The sequence below is a fragment of the Heteronotia binoei genome, chromosome 20, assembly GCF_032191835.1.
Source record: "Heteronotia binoei isolate CCM8104 ecotype False Entrance Well chromosome 20, APGP_CSIRO_Hbin_v1, whole genome shotgun sequence".
Taxonomy (NCBI): Eukaryota; Metazoa; Chordata; class Lepidosauria; order Squamata; family Gekkonidae; genus Heteronotia; species Heteronotia binoei.
In genome coordinates this window covers 25,321,485-25,335,321 of record NC_083242.1, presented here as the reverse complement: position 1 = coordinate 25,335,321, position 13,837 = coordinate 25,321,485, and the positions used below count along the sequence as shown (strand labels likewise).

At 46.1% G+C, this 13,837-nt stretch overlaps 1 protein-coding gene across 1 annotated transcript in view; it reads right to left on the bottom strand.

Moving 5' to 3' along the window:
* NATD1 (N-acetyltransferase domain containing 1) overlaps positions 1-13,200 on the bottom strand; it is a 31,602-nt gene extending 18,402 nt beyond the window's left edge. The window contains exon 1 of the mRNA XM_060260486.1: positions 12,793-13,200. Within this exon, the coding sequence (XP_060116469.1) occupies positions 12,793-12,889 (97 nt within the window). The 5' untranslated portion in view covers positions 12,890-13,200. The remainder of the gene's footprint in view (positions 1-12,792) is intronic.
* Positions 13,201-13,837: the final 637 nt, after the last annotated feature.

Here is a 13,837-nt window from a genome sequence, read left to right as displayed (position 1 = left end):
GCAAACTGGCATGGAGATTGCTAGCCAACGTACAGGCTGAATACACACCAGCAACTTGCGCACAAGTGAAAATGCACAGCTCTTGTGTCCATCTAGACATCTCAAAAGCCAGTTCGCCGGCACTTCAGCCCACAATGGAAAAGGCCAAGACGCAGAGGCGAGAGGAACTACGGGAGGCACAGGCTCTATCTTCAAGAGCCAGGATCTCAACAGTCACCAGGGATAGGAAGCAAATTTAACGGCACCCAGTTCCAGTGAGGTCCCCAAGTCAGTGAGGCCTTATTAATTCCCAGTATAAATGAACAGTCACTCACTCTGGGAACCAGTAAAGTAAGAAATGGAAATATAAGGGGCAAGGCATAACTGAAACAAGAAGAAAAAGACTTTTTTTTTTTAAAGGAAAGCTGGGAATTCAGAGAACTTGAGAGACATGTTGTTATAAGGTTATGTGCCAATTATTGTAAAACATACCAAAAAAAAAAGCCATTGGGAAAATGGCAACAGCTAAAAACTGGTCAGGGGAAATGCAGGGAAACCTACCATAGGGAAGGCCAGTCTGCACTGTATCTGATCTCCATGTAGAAAACACTGCTTTTTAAATCATTTCTGAAACAACTTGTCAACATAATCTGATGCATAAGATACTTTGTTTTTGTAGGGCTTTCAGCAACAACTTCTATTGTTGTTTTTAAATATTTTATATTTTATACTGTACTTCACCCCTTACCTAGAGATATGATTTTATTTATTCATTTATATATTTATTTATAACTTGTCTTTCTCCCCAACAAGGACCCAAAGTGAGGCACCATCTTCCTCTTCTCTGTTTTTATCCTCACAGCAACCCTGTGAGGTAGGTGAGGCTGAGAGGAGGTCACTGACCCAAGGTCACCCAGCTAGCTTCCTGGGCACCATTGGCGATTCAAACCTGGGTCTCCCACATCCTAGTCCGGCATTCTTAGACATGACACCACACTGGTTCTCATTTAATAACACAATCAGTTAAATTTTACACTATCAAATATTATATCCTTTAAATAAAAACCTACAATCTAAGTCACAGCTAAATGTGGTCACCTCTGCTGTTGATTTTTAAGAACGCCTTGCACAGAGAATTTTAATGATAAGGCTAAAACTGGTTTTATGAACACAAACGGTCTTTGAAGGCACAGAGAACCCTTTTCCAGTCAGCCCTGACGCTAGAGGGTCTGCCGTCCCAGGCAGAACCCCACACCCCAGGACTGTAATTGTGCAAGCAAAGCACTCGCAGCACGATGACGTCACCTGGAAGTGACGTCATCACAATGGTACGCTTTTCATGAGTGTCCCCTTCCCAGCTCCCTCCGAAGCGGGAAAGGGTGTCCAAGATGTTGTGGAGTGGGAGGTGCCTGACACTAGACAACACTTCCAATCTTTCCTTGGATTCACTAATTTCTACAGACTGTTCATAAAGAACTTTGCTCAGGTGGCTTTGCCGCTTACCGATATATTGAAAACAAGGTGGAAAGACCCAGAATATAAAAAGCCAGTGCTAAATTCAACTGGACCAGCCAGTGCCAGGAGGCTTTTGAGTGCCTCAAAAGACTATTCACAGAATCATAGAATTGGAAAAGACCTCCAGGGTCATCTAGTCCAATCCCCTGCACAACGCAGGAAATTCACAAACAACTCCCCCTAAGATTTCAGGTTTTCACGGCTGGTAACATCATTAGGGTTTGTAGAATCTTTCGGGCTCAAGTGCCGTGTTCTACTGGAGAAAGTTTTTCTTCCAGACGTTTCGTTCTCGGCTGCAGAGAACATCCTCAGTGGCGTTGCAGCCGGAGCAGGCGCTCTGACCTTCTTGGCTGCTGTGCATTGAGTGAGGCCAGGGCTGCTGGAGAGCTGCTATTTCTAGGCTGGAGGAAATTCCCTAAATTCACAGGATCCACATTGCTGTCAGATGGCCATCTAGGTTCTGTTTAAAATCCTCCAGGGAAGGAGAGTCCACCACCTCCCAAGGAAGCCTGTTCCACTGAGGAACCGCTCTAATGGTCAGGAAGTTCTTCCTAATGTTGAGCCGGAAACTCTTTTGATTTAATTTCAACCCATTGGTTCTAGTCCTACCTTCTGGGGTCACAGAAAACAATTCCACAGCATCCTCTATATGACAGCCCTTCAGGTACTTGAAGATGGTGATCATATCACCTCTCAGCCTCCTCCTCTCCAGGCTAAACATCCCCAGCTCCTTCAATCTTTCTTCATAGGACTTGGTCTCCAGACCCCTCACCATCTTTGTCGCCCTCCTCTGAACCCGTTCCAGCTTGTCTATATCCTTCTTAAAATGTGGTGCCCAAAACTGAACACAATCCTCCAGGTGAGTCTTACCAGAACAGAGTAAAACGATACCATCACTTGATGTGATCTGGACACTATACTTCTGTTGATACAGCCCAAAATTGCGTTGGCCTTTTTAGTCACCGCATCACACTGTTGACTCATGTTCAGTGTATGATCCACTATGACCCCTAGATCCTTTTCACACATACTACTGCCATCCTATAACTATGCATTGAATTTTCCCTACCTGAATGCAGAACTTTACATTTATCCTTGTTAAAATTCATTTTATTAGTTACCAGCCTGGCAAGATCATCCTGTATCTTGTTTCTGTCTTCTACTGTATTTGCAACCCCTCCCAATTTAGTATCATCTACAAATTTAATATTCTCATCGGAGCTGATGCTACAGCACCCCAACGAAAACAAGCCCTTAGTGGTCCAAGTGAACACCGGTGACATGGTGATGGGAAGGGTCATATTACAAAGAGGAGCAGACAGACAGCTCCACCCATGCTCCTACGTGTCCAGGAAATTTAACAAGACTAAGTGGAACTGGACAATGCAGGACAAGGAGGCTGTGGCGGTAAAATTAGCACTAGAGACATGATGGCAGTGGCTAGAGGGAGCAAAAGAACCATTTGAGATTTGGACAGAACATAGAAATTTAGAAGCACTAAAGGCCTCTAGGAAAATGGGAGCCAAGCAGCTCCAGTGAGCGGAATTCTTTTCGAGGTTCCTGTTTACTCTAAAGTACCTCCCTGGCAAACATAACTTCCTGGCAGATGCTTTGTCCTGCCTCAGGTAACTGACTCATTGTTCACACCTGCCCTGTTGGGAGGGGCAGTAGCCACCCAGAGCCAGACTAAGAGCTGGGTCCAACCTCCCTGGTTAACCCTTGGGTGGAACAGATAAGGCAAGCCACAGAGGGGTAGGAGGCAGCTGACTGGAAGACTGAACTCAAGCGCTGAGAGGATGGCTCTCTATATGGTATGTTGATTGCAACTGATTGTATGTTCCAGGGGTGCTCAGAGGAGAAATCCTCAAGTACTGTCATGATAATAAAATTGCTGGACATTTTGGGTATGTGAAGACTGTGCATTTGGTGCAACGACAATTTTGGTGGTCAAAAAATGAGAAAAGACATTTCACAGTATGTTTTGTCTCTTCTTCTCCTTCTCCCAGCAAGTGTAGAGGACTCTCTTGGGGATTGGATGCCAAACAGAAGGCCTTCAATTTTAGTTTGAAGGCAGCCATCCAGACCCTTAGTTCAAAAAAGCATTGCACTAGCTCCAGTCTAAGTTCAATTCCTGCAACACATCTAGGAACTTCTGTCAGCCAGCGTAGAAACTGAACGATTATGTTATCCAAAGGATTCAAAGACTTCATCTATCCTGATGGCTGCCCTTATAGAATCTGAGGGATTGTTTTTGCGTTAAAGTAATCTGAGGGATTATTTTAGTGTTAAATAATAGCTATCAGTACATACTGCCCACCTTTTGAACAAAAGAACCTTAAGGGTACATTTGAATTTGTTGTAGCAGTATCGATTACTGAGCGAACATGTGGTCTCCAAGACAGATTAGAACAAAGTTAGAGTCCAGTGGAGCCCAACAAAGTTTTATTCAGGGTGTGAAGAAGAAGAAGAAGAAGATATTGGATTTATATCCCGCCCTCCACTCCGAAGAGTCTCAGAGCGGCTCACAATCTCCTTTACCTTCCTCCCCCACAACAGACACCCTGTGAGGTGGGTGGGGCTGGAGAGGGCTCTCACAGCAGCTGCCCTTTCAAGGACAGAGTCTCAGAGCGGCCTACAATCTCCTTTACCTTTCTCCCCCACAACAGACACCCTGTGAGGTGGGTGGGGCTGGAGAGGGCTCTCACAGCAGCTGCCCTTTCAAGGATAGAGTCTCTGAGCAGCTCACAATCTCCTTTACCTTCCTCCCCCACCACAGACACCCTGTGAGGTGGGTGGGGCTGGAGAGGGCTCTCACAGCAGCTGCCCTTTCAAGGACAACCTCTGCCAGAGCTATGGCTGACCCAAGGCCATTCCAGCAGGTGCAAGTGGAGGAGTGGGGAATCAAACCCGGTTCTCCCAGATAAGAGTCGACACACTTAACCACTACACCAAACTGGCTTCCGTGTGCAGGCACACTTCACCAGACAAACTAAGTTGAATTCCAGTTTATCTGAGTCAGTGTGTCTGCACATGAATGCTCACACCCTGAATAAAACTTTGTGTTAAAGGTGCCATTAGACTCTAACTTTGTTCTGTTTTTCAGACCAACATGGCTACCCACCTGGATCTATCCAAGACAGATAGTAACTAAAAATCAATTCCAGGAGTTTAAATGGTCTGCTCTATATTCCCTCCCTTGGTGGTCCATGTTTTCTGACTATGGGAAGGGTTCTTTGAAAAAAACAATATCTTTGATTTGTTATAACTTACTGATAGTCCCTCTTGGTCGCAGTAATCAGTGAACGCATTTAGTACCTTATGGACCCCCCACTTCTGATCTGGACATTAGAACTCTATCGAATGCATAAAGCAGGACAGGAATTTCAAACCCGGCTAATACAGGTGCATGATTTTTTAAAATATGGGGCTCATGTGATTGATATAGAAATTAAAGATTGTGGGGAAAGCTATTAATATTCTCTTTTTTTAAAAAAAAAATTGCAATATTTTGGAAGGAAATTATTGTGCTCACTATTCTTTTTATATCTTTGTTTTCTCAACCAACTCAACCAAGTTATTGAAATGATGTAATTTTTTTTTAAATGCTTTAAACTTTTTTTGGACTTAAATAAAAATTTTCAAACTAGAGGTGAAAAAAGTGCGAGAGTTAGCAAGCAGCCTTGTTTTACTCCTCTCAACGAACTGAGAAGAAGATGAAGAAGATACTGGATTTATATCCCGCCCTTCACTCTGAATGTCAGAGTGGCTCACAATCTCCTTTACCTTCCTCACCCACAACAGACACCCTGTGAGGTGGGTGGGGCTGAGAGAGCTCTCCCTGAAGCTGCCCTTTCAAGGACAACTCTGCAACAGCTACGGCTGACCCAAGGCCATTCCAGCAGTTGCAAGTGGAGAAGTGGGGAATCAAACCTGGTTCTCCCAGATAAGAGTCCGTGCACTTAACCACTACACCAAACCGTCTAGTAAGCTGGCCCTTCAAACCACAACGGATATGAGCAGTGGGATTCTCATAGAGTTTGAAATCTTTTGTCAATTGATGTTTTATTCAACTTGGCCCAAAGGTGGGATCTAAGGACTTAATTGAAGGCAGCTCTAAGATCCATAAATGCCACGTAGAGACAAACACCAGCAATTTTACCAGCAAAATTTACTTTAGTGTCTTTGGATGTTCTCTCATTCAAATACGGATATGAAAGCTCATCCAAAGTCTCTACTATTCCAGATGTTAGAAGGGCTCCATCATTTCAGCCAATATGGGCTCTAAGATATTACACCATGATGCTCCTAAAATGGTGACTGGAGTAGACACTCAGTGTCAAGCTTATTCTGTTTGGCTTTTGGTAAATTCTTTTGCTTTCTTATGATGTCTGTATTCAGCCAACAGATTACTTCTCGATCACAGGAAGTGTTTAGGATTGTCTGGAGTGAACTTTAGACCTGCTCTTATTTGCTCTGATCTTCAGGATTTATGATCCTTACCTATTATCCGTGAGAAATAGCAAATGGGAATCTCTTCCAAAGCAAGGCAAATTAGAAGTGAAAATAGTTTTACTCCTCAATATATATTATTTTACTTTTGTTATCTGCCTGAAGCCAGTCTCATGAGGAGGAGGGTTGGATTTTTATCCCTCCCTTCACTCAGTGTCTCAGAGCAGCTTACAATCTCCTTCCCTTACTTTCCCCACAACAGACACCCTGTGAGCTATGTGGGGCTGAGAGAGTTCTGAGAAAACTGCTCTTGAGACAACAGCTCTGAAAGAACTGTGAGTGACCCAACGTCACTCAGGTGGTTGCATGTGAAGGAGTGGGGAATCAAACCTGGTTCTCCAGATTAGAATCCATTACTCTTAACCACAGCACCAAACTGGGTCTCACTACACCAAACCACTACACCAAACTGGAGAGGCTGTATCAATGTCCTAAATGAACTAGGGGTGCTAACTTTGGCTTAGACATTCCTAGATATTTGGGGGTGGAACCAAGGAAGGGTGGAGTTTTGGAAGAAGAGGTGCCTCAGCAGGGATGTGATGCCTGGGGAGGGGGAGGGACATGACTCAGTGGTAGAGCATCTGCTTGGGAAGCAAAAGGTCTCAGGTTCAATCCCCGGCATCTCCAAAAAAGGGTCCAGGCAAATAGGTGTGAAAAACCTCAGCTGGAGACCCTGGAGAGCCGCTGCCAGTCTGAGAAGACAATACTGACTTTGATGGACCAAGGGTCTGATTCAGTATAAGGCAGCTTCATATGTTCATATGTTCATGTTCATAGAGTCCACTCTCCAAAGGAGCCATTTCCTCCAGGGGACCTGATCTCTCTAGTCTAGAAATCAGTTGTAATTCCAGGAGATTTCCAGGCCCCACCGGGAGGTTGATAACCCTAAAGTGAACTTGCAATCTGCCCTACAGCCAGTCACTCTCTCTCCTGGCCTGTATTATCACTGCAGGGTTTTACCACCCTTCCCAACAGCTAAGCAGAGTTACAGCTTTTGAAGTCAAAAGGCTTTTTATGGGCTTGACAAATTCTAAATAGCAGGTTGCCAAGGTGCCTACGAATTTCACTGTGGTGCCTAGCATTTTTAGCAATTATACTATTTTGATATCTCTGAGGACTGGCACAAAGAAGCTTCGGGGAGAGATTTCAACATGAAATTGCTGAATTTGAGTTCACTCACAAATTCAGTACAATGGACTCCCTCCCTTAGGGAGACAGGATTCTTACCTGACTACAGATGCTAATTTTCTAAAAGGTTAAGGTGGTTCTCTGTGCAAGCACTAGTAGTTTCCGACTCTGGGGTGATGTTGCTTTCACAACATTTTCATGGCAGACTTTCTATGGGGTGGTAAGAGCATAAGAACATAAGAGAAGCCATGTTGGATCAGGCCAATGGCCCATCCAGTCGAACACTGTATCACACAGTGGCTAATAGCCACTGATGGACCTCTGTTCCATATTTTTATCCAATCCCCTCTTGAAGCTGACTATGCTTGTAGCTGCCACCACCTCCTGCGGCAGTGAATTCCACAGTGAATGGGTTGGTTTGCCATTGCCTTCCCCAGTTCTACCCCTAAGCATTTCTCCCCTGCTTTAATTAAGCCAATTGCATTTTGCATTGGATCTGTGACAAGAACTTTCCCTGAAAATGTTGTCAATTTCTAACATCCTACTGGACTAGAATCTATGCATTGTACTTTGGCATCCTTTTGTTGCAATACCCCTCCCACCTTCAGACTGAGATATAAGGACTCTGAGATTGCTGTTCCTACTTGTATTTGCCAAAGGGGGCTTTGACTCTCAAAAGCTCATTTCCCTCCAAAAAAAATAAATACATCTTGTTGGTGTCTAAGGTGCAACTGGACTCAGTTCTGAGGAGAAACCAGGTTACTGCGGTTAGCCTTTTGTTATTGTGAAGAAGAAGAAGAAGAAGATATTGGATTTATATCCCGCCCTCCACTCCGAAGAGTCTCAGAGTGGCTCACAATCTCCTTTACCTTCCTCCCCCACAACAGACACCCTGTGAGGTGGGTGGGGCTGGAGAGGGCTCTCACAGTAGCTACCCTTTCAAGGACAGAGTCTCAGAGCGGCTCACAATCTCCTTTACCTTCCTTCCCCACAACAGACACCCTGTGAGGCGGGTGGGGCTGAGAGGGCTCTCACAGCAGCTGCCCTTTCAAGGACAACCTCTGCCAGACCTATGGCTGACCCACGGCCATGCTAGCAGGTGCAAGTGGAGGAGTGGGGAATCAAACCCGGTTCTCCCAGATAGGAATCCGCACACTTAACCACTACACCAAACTGGCTCTCCACACCAACCGAGGTGCTTACAACCGAGGTTATGTCATATTTATTTATATATCACAATACTTTTGTCAGAGCTTTTTAATACAATTACGAGAAACTGTGAAAAGTTTAGGATGAGGATTTGTGGCAGCAACAACTTTAAAAAGTTTTCTTTAAAATATAAAACCCAGAAGGCTGGAAAATGAATCTGGCTCCTAAAATCTCAAAAAAAAATTTTTTAACACATTTTAAAAGTTTATTTGAAATAAATAATATTATACAAAACACAAGTTGTAGCGTGCAATATAATTAAAAAAAATAAAATCTCAAATTTATTGAGACCTGGGATTTTAAATGTGTGTGTGTGTAAATTTCATTTAGAAGGGTGTAACTCAGCTTGTCCTGACCTGGAGAGCTCAGCTTAGCCCAACCTGATCAGAAAACCCCATGACAGGTCAGTATAAGTCAACTGCAACTAGACAGCAATACCAAACAAAGTATACTTAGGACCACACGGCCAGTTGCTGCTTTGAGAACACGAGAAGGAAGACAGGATGCAAAATCTAAAGCAGGGTAAAACTGAATATGCCCTGTAAATATTTATTCCAAGCATTTAAAAGAATTGCTGGTATTCCCAATTTCTGTTGAAAAACAGCTATAAATAAACTCCTGGCTTTTTCTCCCAAGGCAGCTATTACACTGTTTCGGTCCCTTTTGGAAGCCAGCAATCCTGCATGGTTCCCTTGCGCCACCGAGTTTTACAATCAACTCAGCTGCTCAAGAAAAAGCACTGCTAAAACCAGAAGCACATTAATTCCATTGTGTTCCTGGTGCATCCAGTTCTAGGTCCAGGATCCAGGTTAACATCTGTTCACTTTCTTATGTAAACATACACCACACCCCCTACATCCTTTCCACCATCTATTTTCTGTGCTAGAAAAATTAAGCGTCTTATGACAATACCTTTTAGCTTGTATACCTAGTAAAAAAAAAAAAAACAATCTAGCTAATTTACAGCTCAGCAGATTTCCTGCAGGAATCCATCACTACAAAACTGTTTTAACCTTGCGCTATTTAAAGAGAGACTGTTTGGCTTCGATGCTTTCAGCCATCCAGCAAGATTCATTTGCTATTGACTTTCACCCATTGTTAAGCTCCAAAAACAGTATGTGATACTTTGTGGTTTCAAAGGGAGGGGGGGAAAGGGCAGAGGGGAAAAATAAAATCTGTACTTTTACTATTCTTAGCCGTTTATGAACCAAGTGTCCTCCTGGGTATGTAATTTTTGAATTGTTTATCTATTTTAATATACCCTGCAATTTGTGTGAGGCTAGAGGATAGATCTTCTAAAAAAAATTTTTTTTAGCAAGAACAGAAATTATATTTTAGCTGAGGATCTTAAAGAGACATTTGGTTGTTTCCTTATAGTCAGTCAGAATGGCCTCCAGGCAGGCAAACATGTCTATCAGAGGATAGCTGCTTTAAGCTCCCTTTCAGAGCAGAGTTGGAAACTCCAGGCTGGAAAAAACCTGAAGAGGAACTGGAGGAGAGCGGGATTTAGGGAGGGGAAGGACTTCAATGGGGTATAATGCCATAGAGTTCACTCTCCAAAATCGCCATTTGCTTCAGATGAACTGTGCAACAGAGATCAGTTGTAACCCCAGGAGGTCTCCAGCCACCACTGGGAGGTTGGAAACTCTATTTAATGGTCATCAAGGACCCACCAAGAAGGACCTGTTTATTTATTTATACCCTGCCTTTCTCTCCAATGGAAACCCAAAGTGGCTTACAACACTGCCCTTCCTTCCATTTTATCCTTGTAACAACCACCCTGCAAAGTAGCTTAGGCCCAAGGTCACCCTCCATGACCTTCTAGAGGTAAAGTGCCAAACAAAAGGCAGTGGCTGAAGATTGCCTAGATTACAGGGGTAGGGAACGTTGGCTCTCCAGATGTTTTTTTGCCTACAACTCCCATCAGCCCCAGCCAGCATGGCCAATGGCTGGGGCTGATGGGAGTTGTAGGCAAAAAACATCTGGAAAGCCAACATTCCCTACCCCTGGCCTAGAAGTACAGCTGTTCTCCAGTCAACAGAGATCAGTTCCCCTGGAGAAAACAGCTCCTCTGGAGAGCAGACTCTATGGCATTAAACCCTGCTGAATTCCCACCCCAGGCTTCACCCCTAAAATCTCCAGGAATTTCCCCACCCAGGGCTCCCACAACCCCATACACCAGACTGCCTCTCCCCTGAGTTCTCCTCTGTGCCGGTTTCTACAGAAGCAGAGCAAGAGAAAATCACAGGGAAGCCCTTCCTTCTCCAGAGGCTTTCTCCTGCGGCTGCAGGAAGCCCCTGCCAGGATCATTGGATTCTAGGAGTCTGCTACTAACAAGGCCTGCATGATGGCATGGCCTTCCTTGCCTTGCACTGAGAGCCTTTCTTTCTTTTTGCAGAATCAGTGACAAACCTGTCAGCCAATTGAGCTGGTTCCCCCCCAGGCGCTCCAAGCCACAGCTATTGAACTCACACACACAAAACTCCACCTGAGCCGAGGTCGGCGCCAGCTTGACACACAGCACAATCTAACCAGTCACCTTCCTAACAAACTCCTGGACCTTCCAGAAGCATTCAGTTTTTCCATATGTCAAGCCAGCCGGTGGGTGAAGAAAGCCTGGGCAGGGCTGAGTTTTGTGCTGTCTCTCTTTGTTTTGGTAGAATACCTGTGGGTCCAGGATGGCATCACAGATTTGTTAAGCATTATTCAGTTCAAACTGCATGCAGAGAATCTCACAGCAAAGCCACACTCTTCCCTAACCATGTAAAAAGTGCCTTGATGAGGGTCAGACAATCAATTAGCATTCCTTGCAAGAACCTGGCAAGGATCCAGCAGCAGAAATTAGCCAGTGATAGACCTTTTGCCATAATGGGAGTGGGGAGAGAACAACATTAAAAATCTGTTGACTCCAAGATGGAGATTAGATGTATTTTTATTCCTTTGGCAGATAAATTCTCAAGAGCTCAAGTTTGCCCAAAAGACCTCCCCTGATAATCCCAGAGGCACAGGAGCATCTTCAACTACTCTGTGATGAAATTAGGCACTCTGAACATGCTCAAGGTACTTTTTACTCCCTAGTCTGGATAGCCCAGGTTAGCCTGATAAGCTTAGCAGGGTCAGCCCAGGTTAATTCTTGGATGGGAAGACCACCAAGGAAGTCCAGAGTTGCCACACAGAGGCAGTCCAGTTTGCCTCTGAACCCCTAGGCACTTTCCACCATCACAGGATCTCCTTGCAACGACTGAGTGATGAAAGGACGCACTCTGCACATGCTCATGAGTACTTCTCCTGCTTTAATACAAGGAACACATTTGCGTGTCCCAGCAATTGCCAATAACAGGACCGCAGCCCTGCGCTGTAAAACCAAAGCGACCCTTCTTCAACTCAGTTCTTTGGTTACACACTTCCCAGCACACGCACCAGGTTCAAGCGCCATGCCCTGCTGAGCCCCAACAGTCATTTAAGCCCCTTCTCCCTTAGTGCCGCAAGAACGTAAGTTGCAGAACTCAAGATTTAAAACCCCCCAGCTTCTTACAGAATGACCCAAAGCGACAGTTCTGAGAAGAGAAGCCAGCCAGAGGAATGTCTGAATTAAGTGAGCATGAACTGGAGGGAGGGGGGGTGTCCAACGTCAGCCTCATTTATAAATAGATTCTGCAAGGACAGGTGGTCCGCTGTCAACCAGAGAGCAGCCACCCCCGCAGGAGAGCTGGGGGAAGCCAGGAGAACCCCGCACAGGAGGAAGGAAGGGGGGGGGGAAGTAAAGCGGGCATACACATTTCTCAGATCCAAGCGGGCAGCCGTGTTGGTGTGAAGCAGCTGAACAAAGCAGGAGTCAAGCGGCACCTTTAAGCCCGACCCATTTTTATTTCGAACGGTGAGCTTTCGGGTGCTCTTCAGCGCACTTCAGCAGAGGAATCCGGCACCCTGCTCACTCGTCTGATGGAAGCGTGCTGAAGACAATTTCTTAGTCCCCCCTTCTCTTCCCCTCCCTCCCTCCCCACAATCTCCCTCTTTCCAGTTGCTAAGGGGCTGACACCGCGCCGCTAATCTGTTGCATAACCAATCTCACTGCAGCAGCAGCAACGGTAGGGTGGAGTGGGAGGGGGGGGGAGGAGAGAAAGAGTAATCATCATCATAATAATAACAACAACAACAAAGGCGAAGCCAGCTAGCCCCCCCCCCCCCCCGCTCCCCAGCTCCAAGGGAGCGAGATTTCCCTTGGTCAGCCTTTCCTGGCGGAGAATGCCGCGGGAGGAGGGCTTTTCGCATTGCCCAGCTTTCACTTGCAAACAAAAGACGGCGGGGGAAGAGAGAGAGAGGAGAGGGAGAAAGAGGAAGAGAGGCCGGAATCCGACAGGCGAGAGAAAGAGGTGAGGCGGACACCGGCGAGCGAAGGGCGAGCACCGTCCTCTTCAGCCCCCTCCGCCGGGCTGCTCATTGTTTCCTTACCGTTCAGCCGGACGGTGAACTGCCTCCTCTTGCGGTCGTGCTCCACCTGGATGGGACAGTTCGCCTCCAGGATGTTGAGCGGCGCCGCTTGCGCCATGGCTCCAGGTGAAGGTGGCTCCCGCGGGCGCCTCCTTGCGCCTCCTTTCTCTTGGCGTGTCCGTGGGGCTTGGCTCTGCCTTTTGTGAGCGCGGGGTGCCTGCGCTGGAAAAGGAGAAGCCAGGGGGATCCGGGCTGGGCTGGGCTGGCCGGTTGGGTTCTTGCGCCTTCCCCTTCTCCTGCCCTAGGGAACTTCAGCAAAGGTAGCAGCCCGGGCGGGGACAGCGGAGAGGCATCCTAATCTCCCTGCTAGAAACTGACACACACGCACACACAAACACACAAAAAGGAGCTAGGAAATCAGCTGTGAATTCACGTGCCAGCCGGCCAGCCAATGGCCTCCCTGCCTTTTTTTGTTTTGATACATTCCATTCGACTCTTAAAGGGACAGGCCTCCTCGGCGTCAGCCTGCCCACTCGCCCCTCTCCTCGCCGTTTAGGGATTTCTGTTTAGTCCAACAGTTAAAACGGATAAAAGGAAGTACTTCTTCACCCAAAGGGTGATTAACATGTGGAATTCACTGCCACAGGAGGTGGTGGCGGCCACAAGTATAGCCACCTTCAAGAGGGGTTTAGATAAAAATATGGAGCACAGGTCCATCAGTGGCTATTAGCCACAGTGTATGTGTGTATATAACATTTTTTGCCACTGTGTGACACAGAGGGTTGGACTTGATGGGCCGTTGGCCTGATCCAACATGGCTTCTCTTATGTTCTTATGTAGTTCTCTCGGGTAGGGGACTAGTGAGCAGAAGTTTGAGGGCAGTGGCACCTGCAAGCCCAACATGGTCTATTTTGGGGTATCGACTTTTGGTATCCACCCACGCTTCTTAAGATATCTTCAGATATCTGAAGGAGAAATGTGCCTGCACACGAAACTTTATATCAAGGGAACTTTAGTGGTCTTCAAGCCACTGGACTCGGGCTTTGGTCTGTTGCTTCAGACCAAC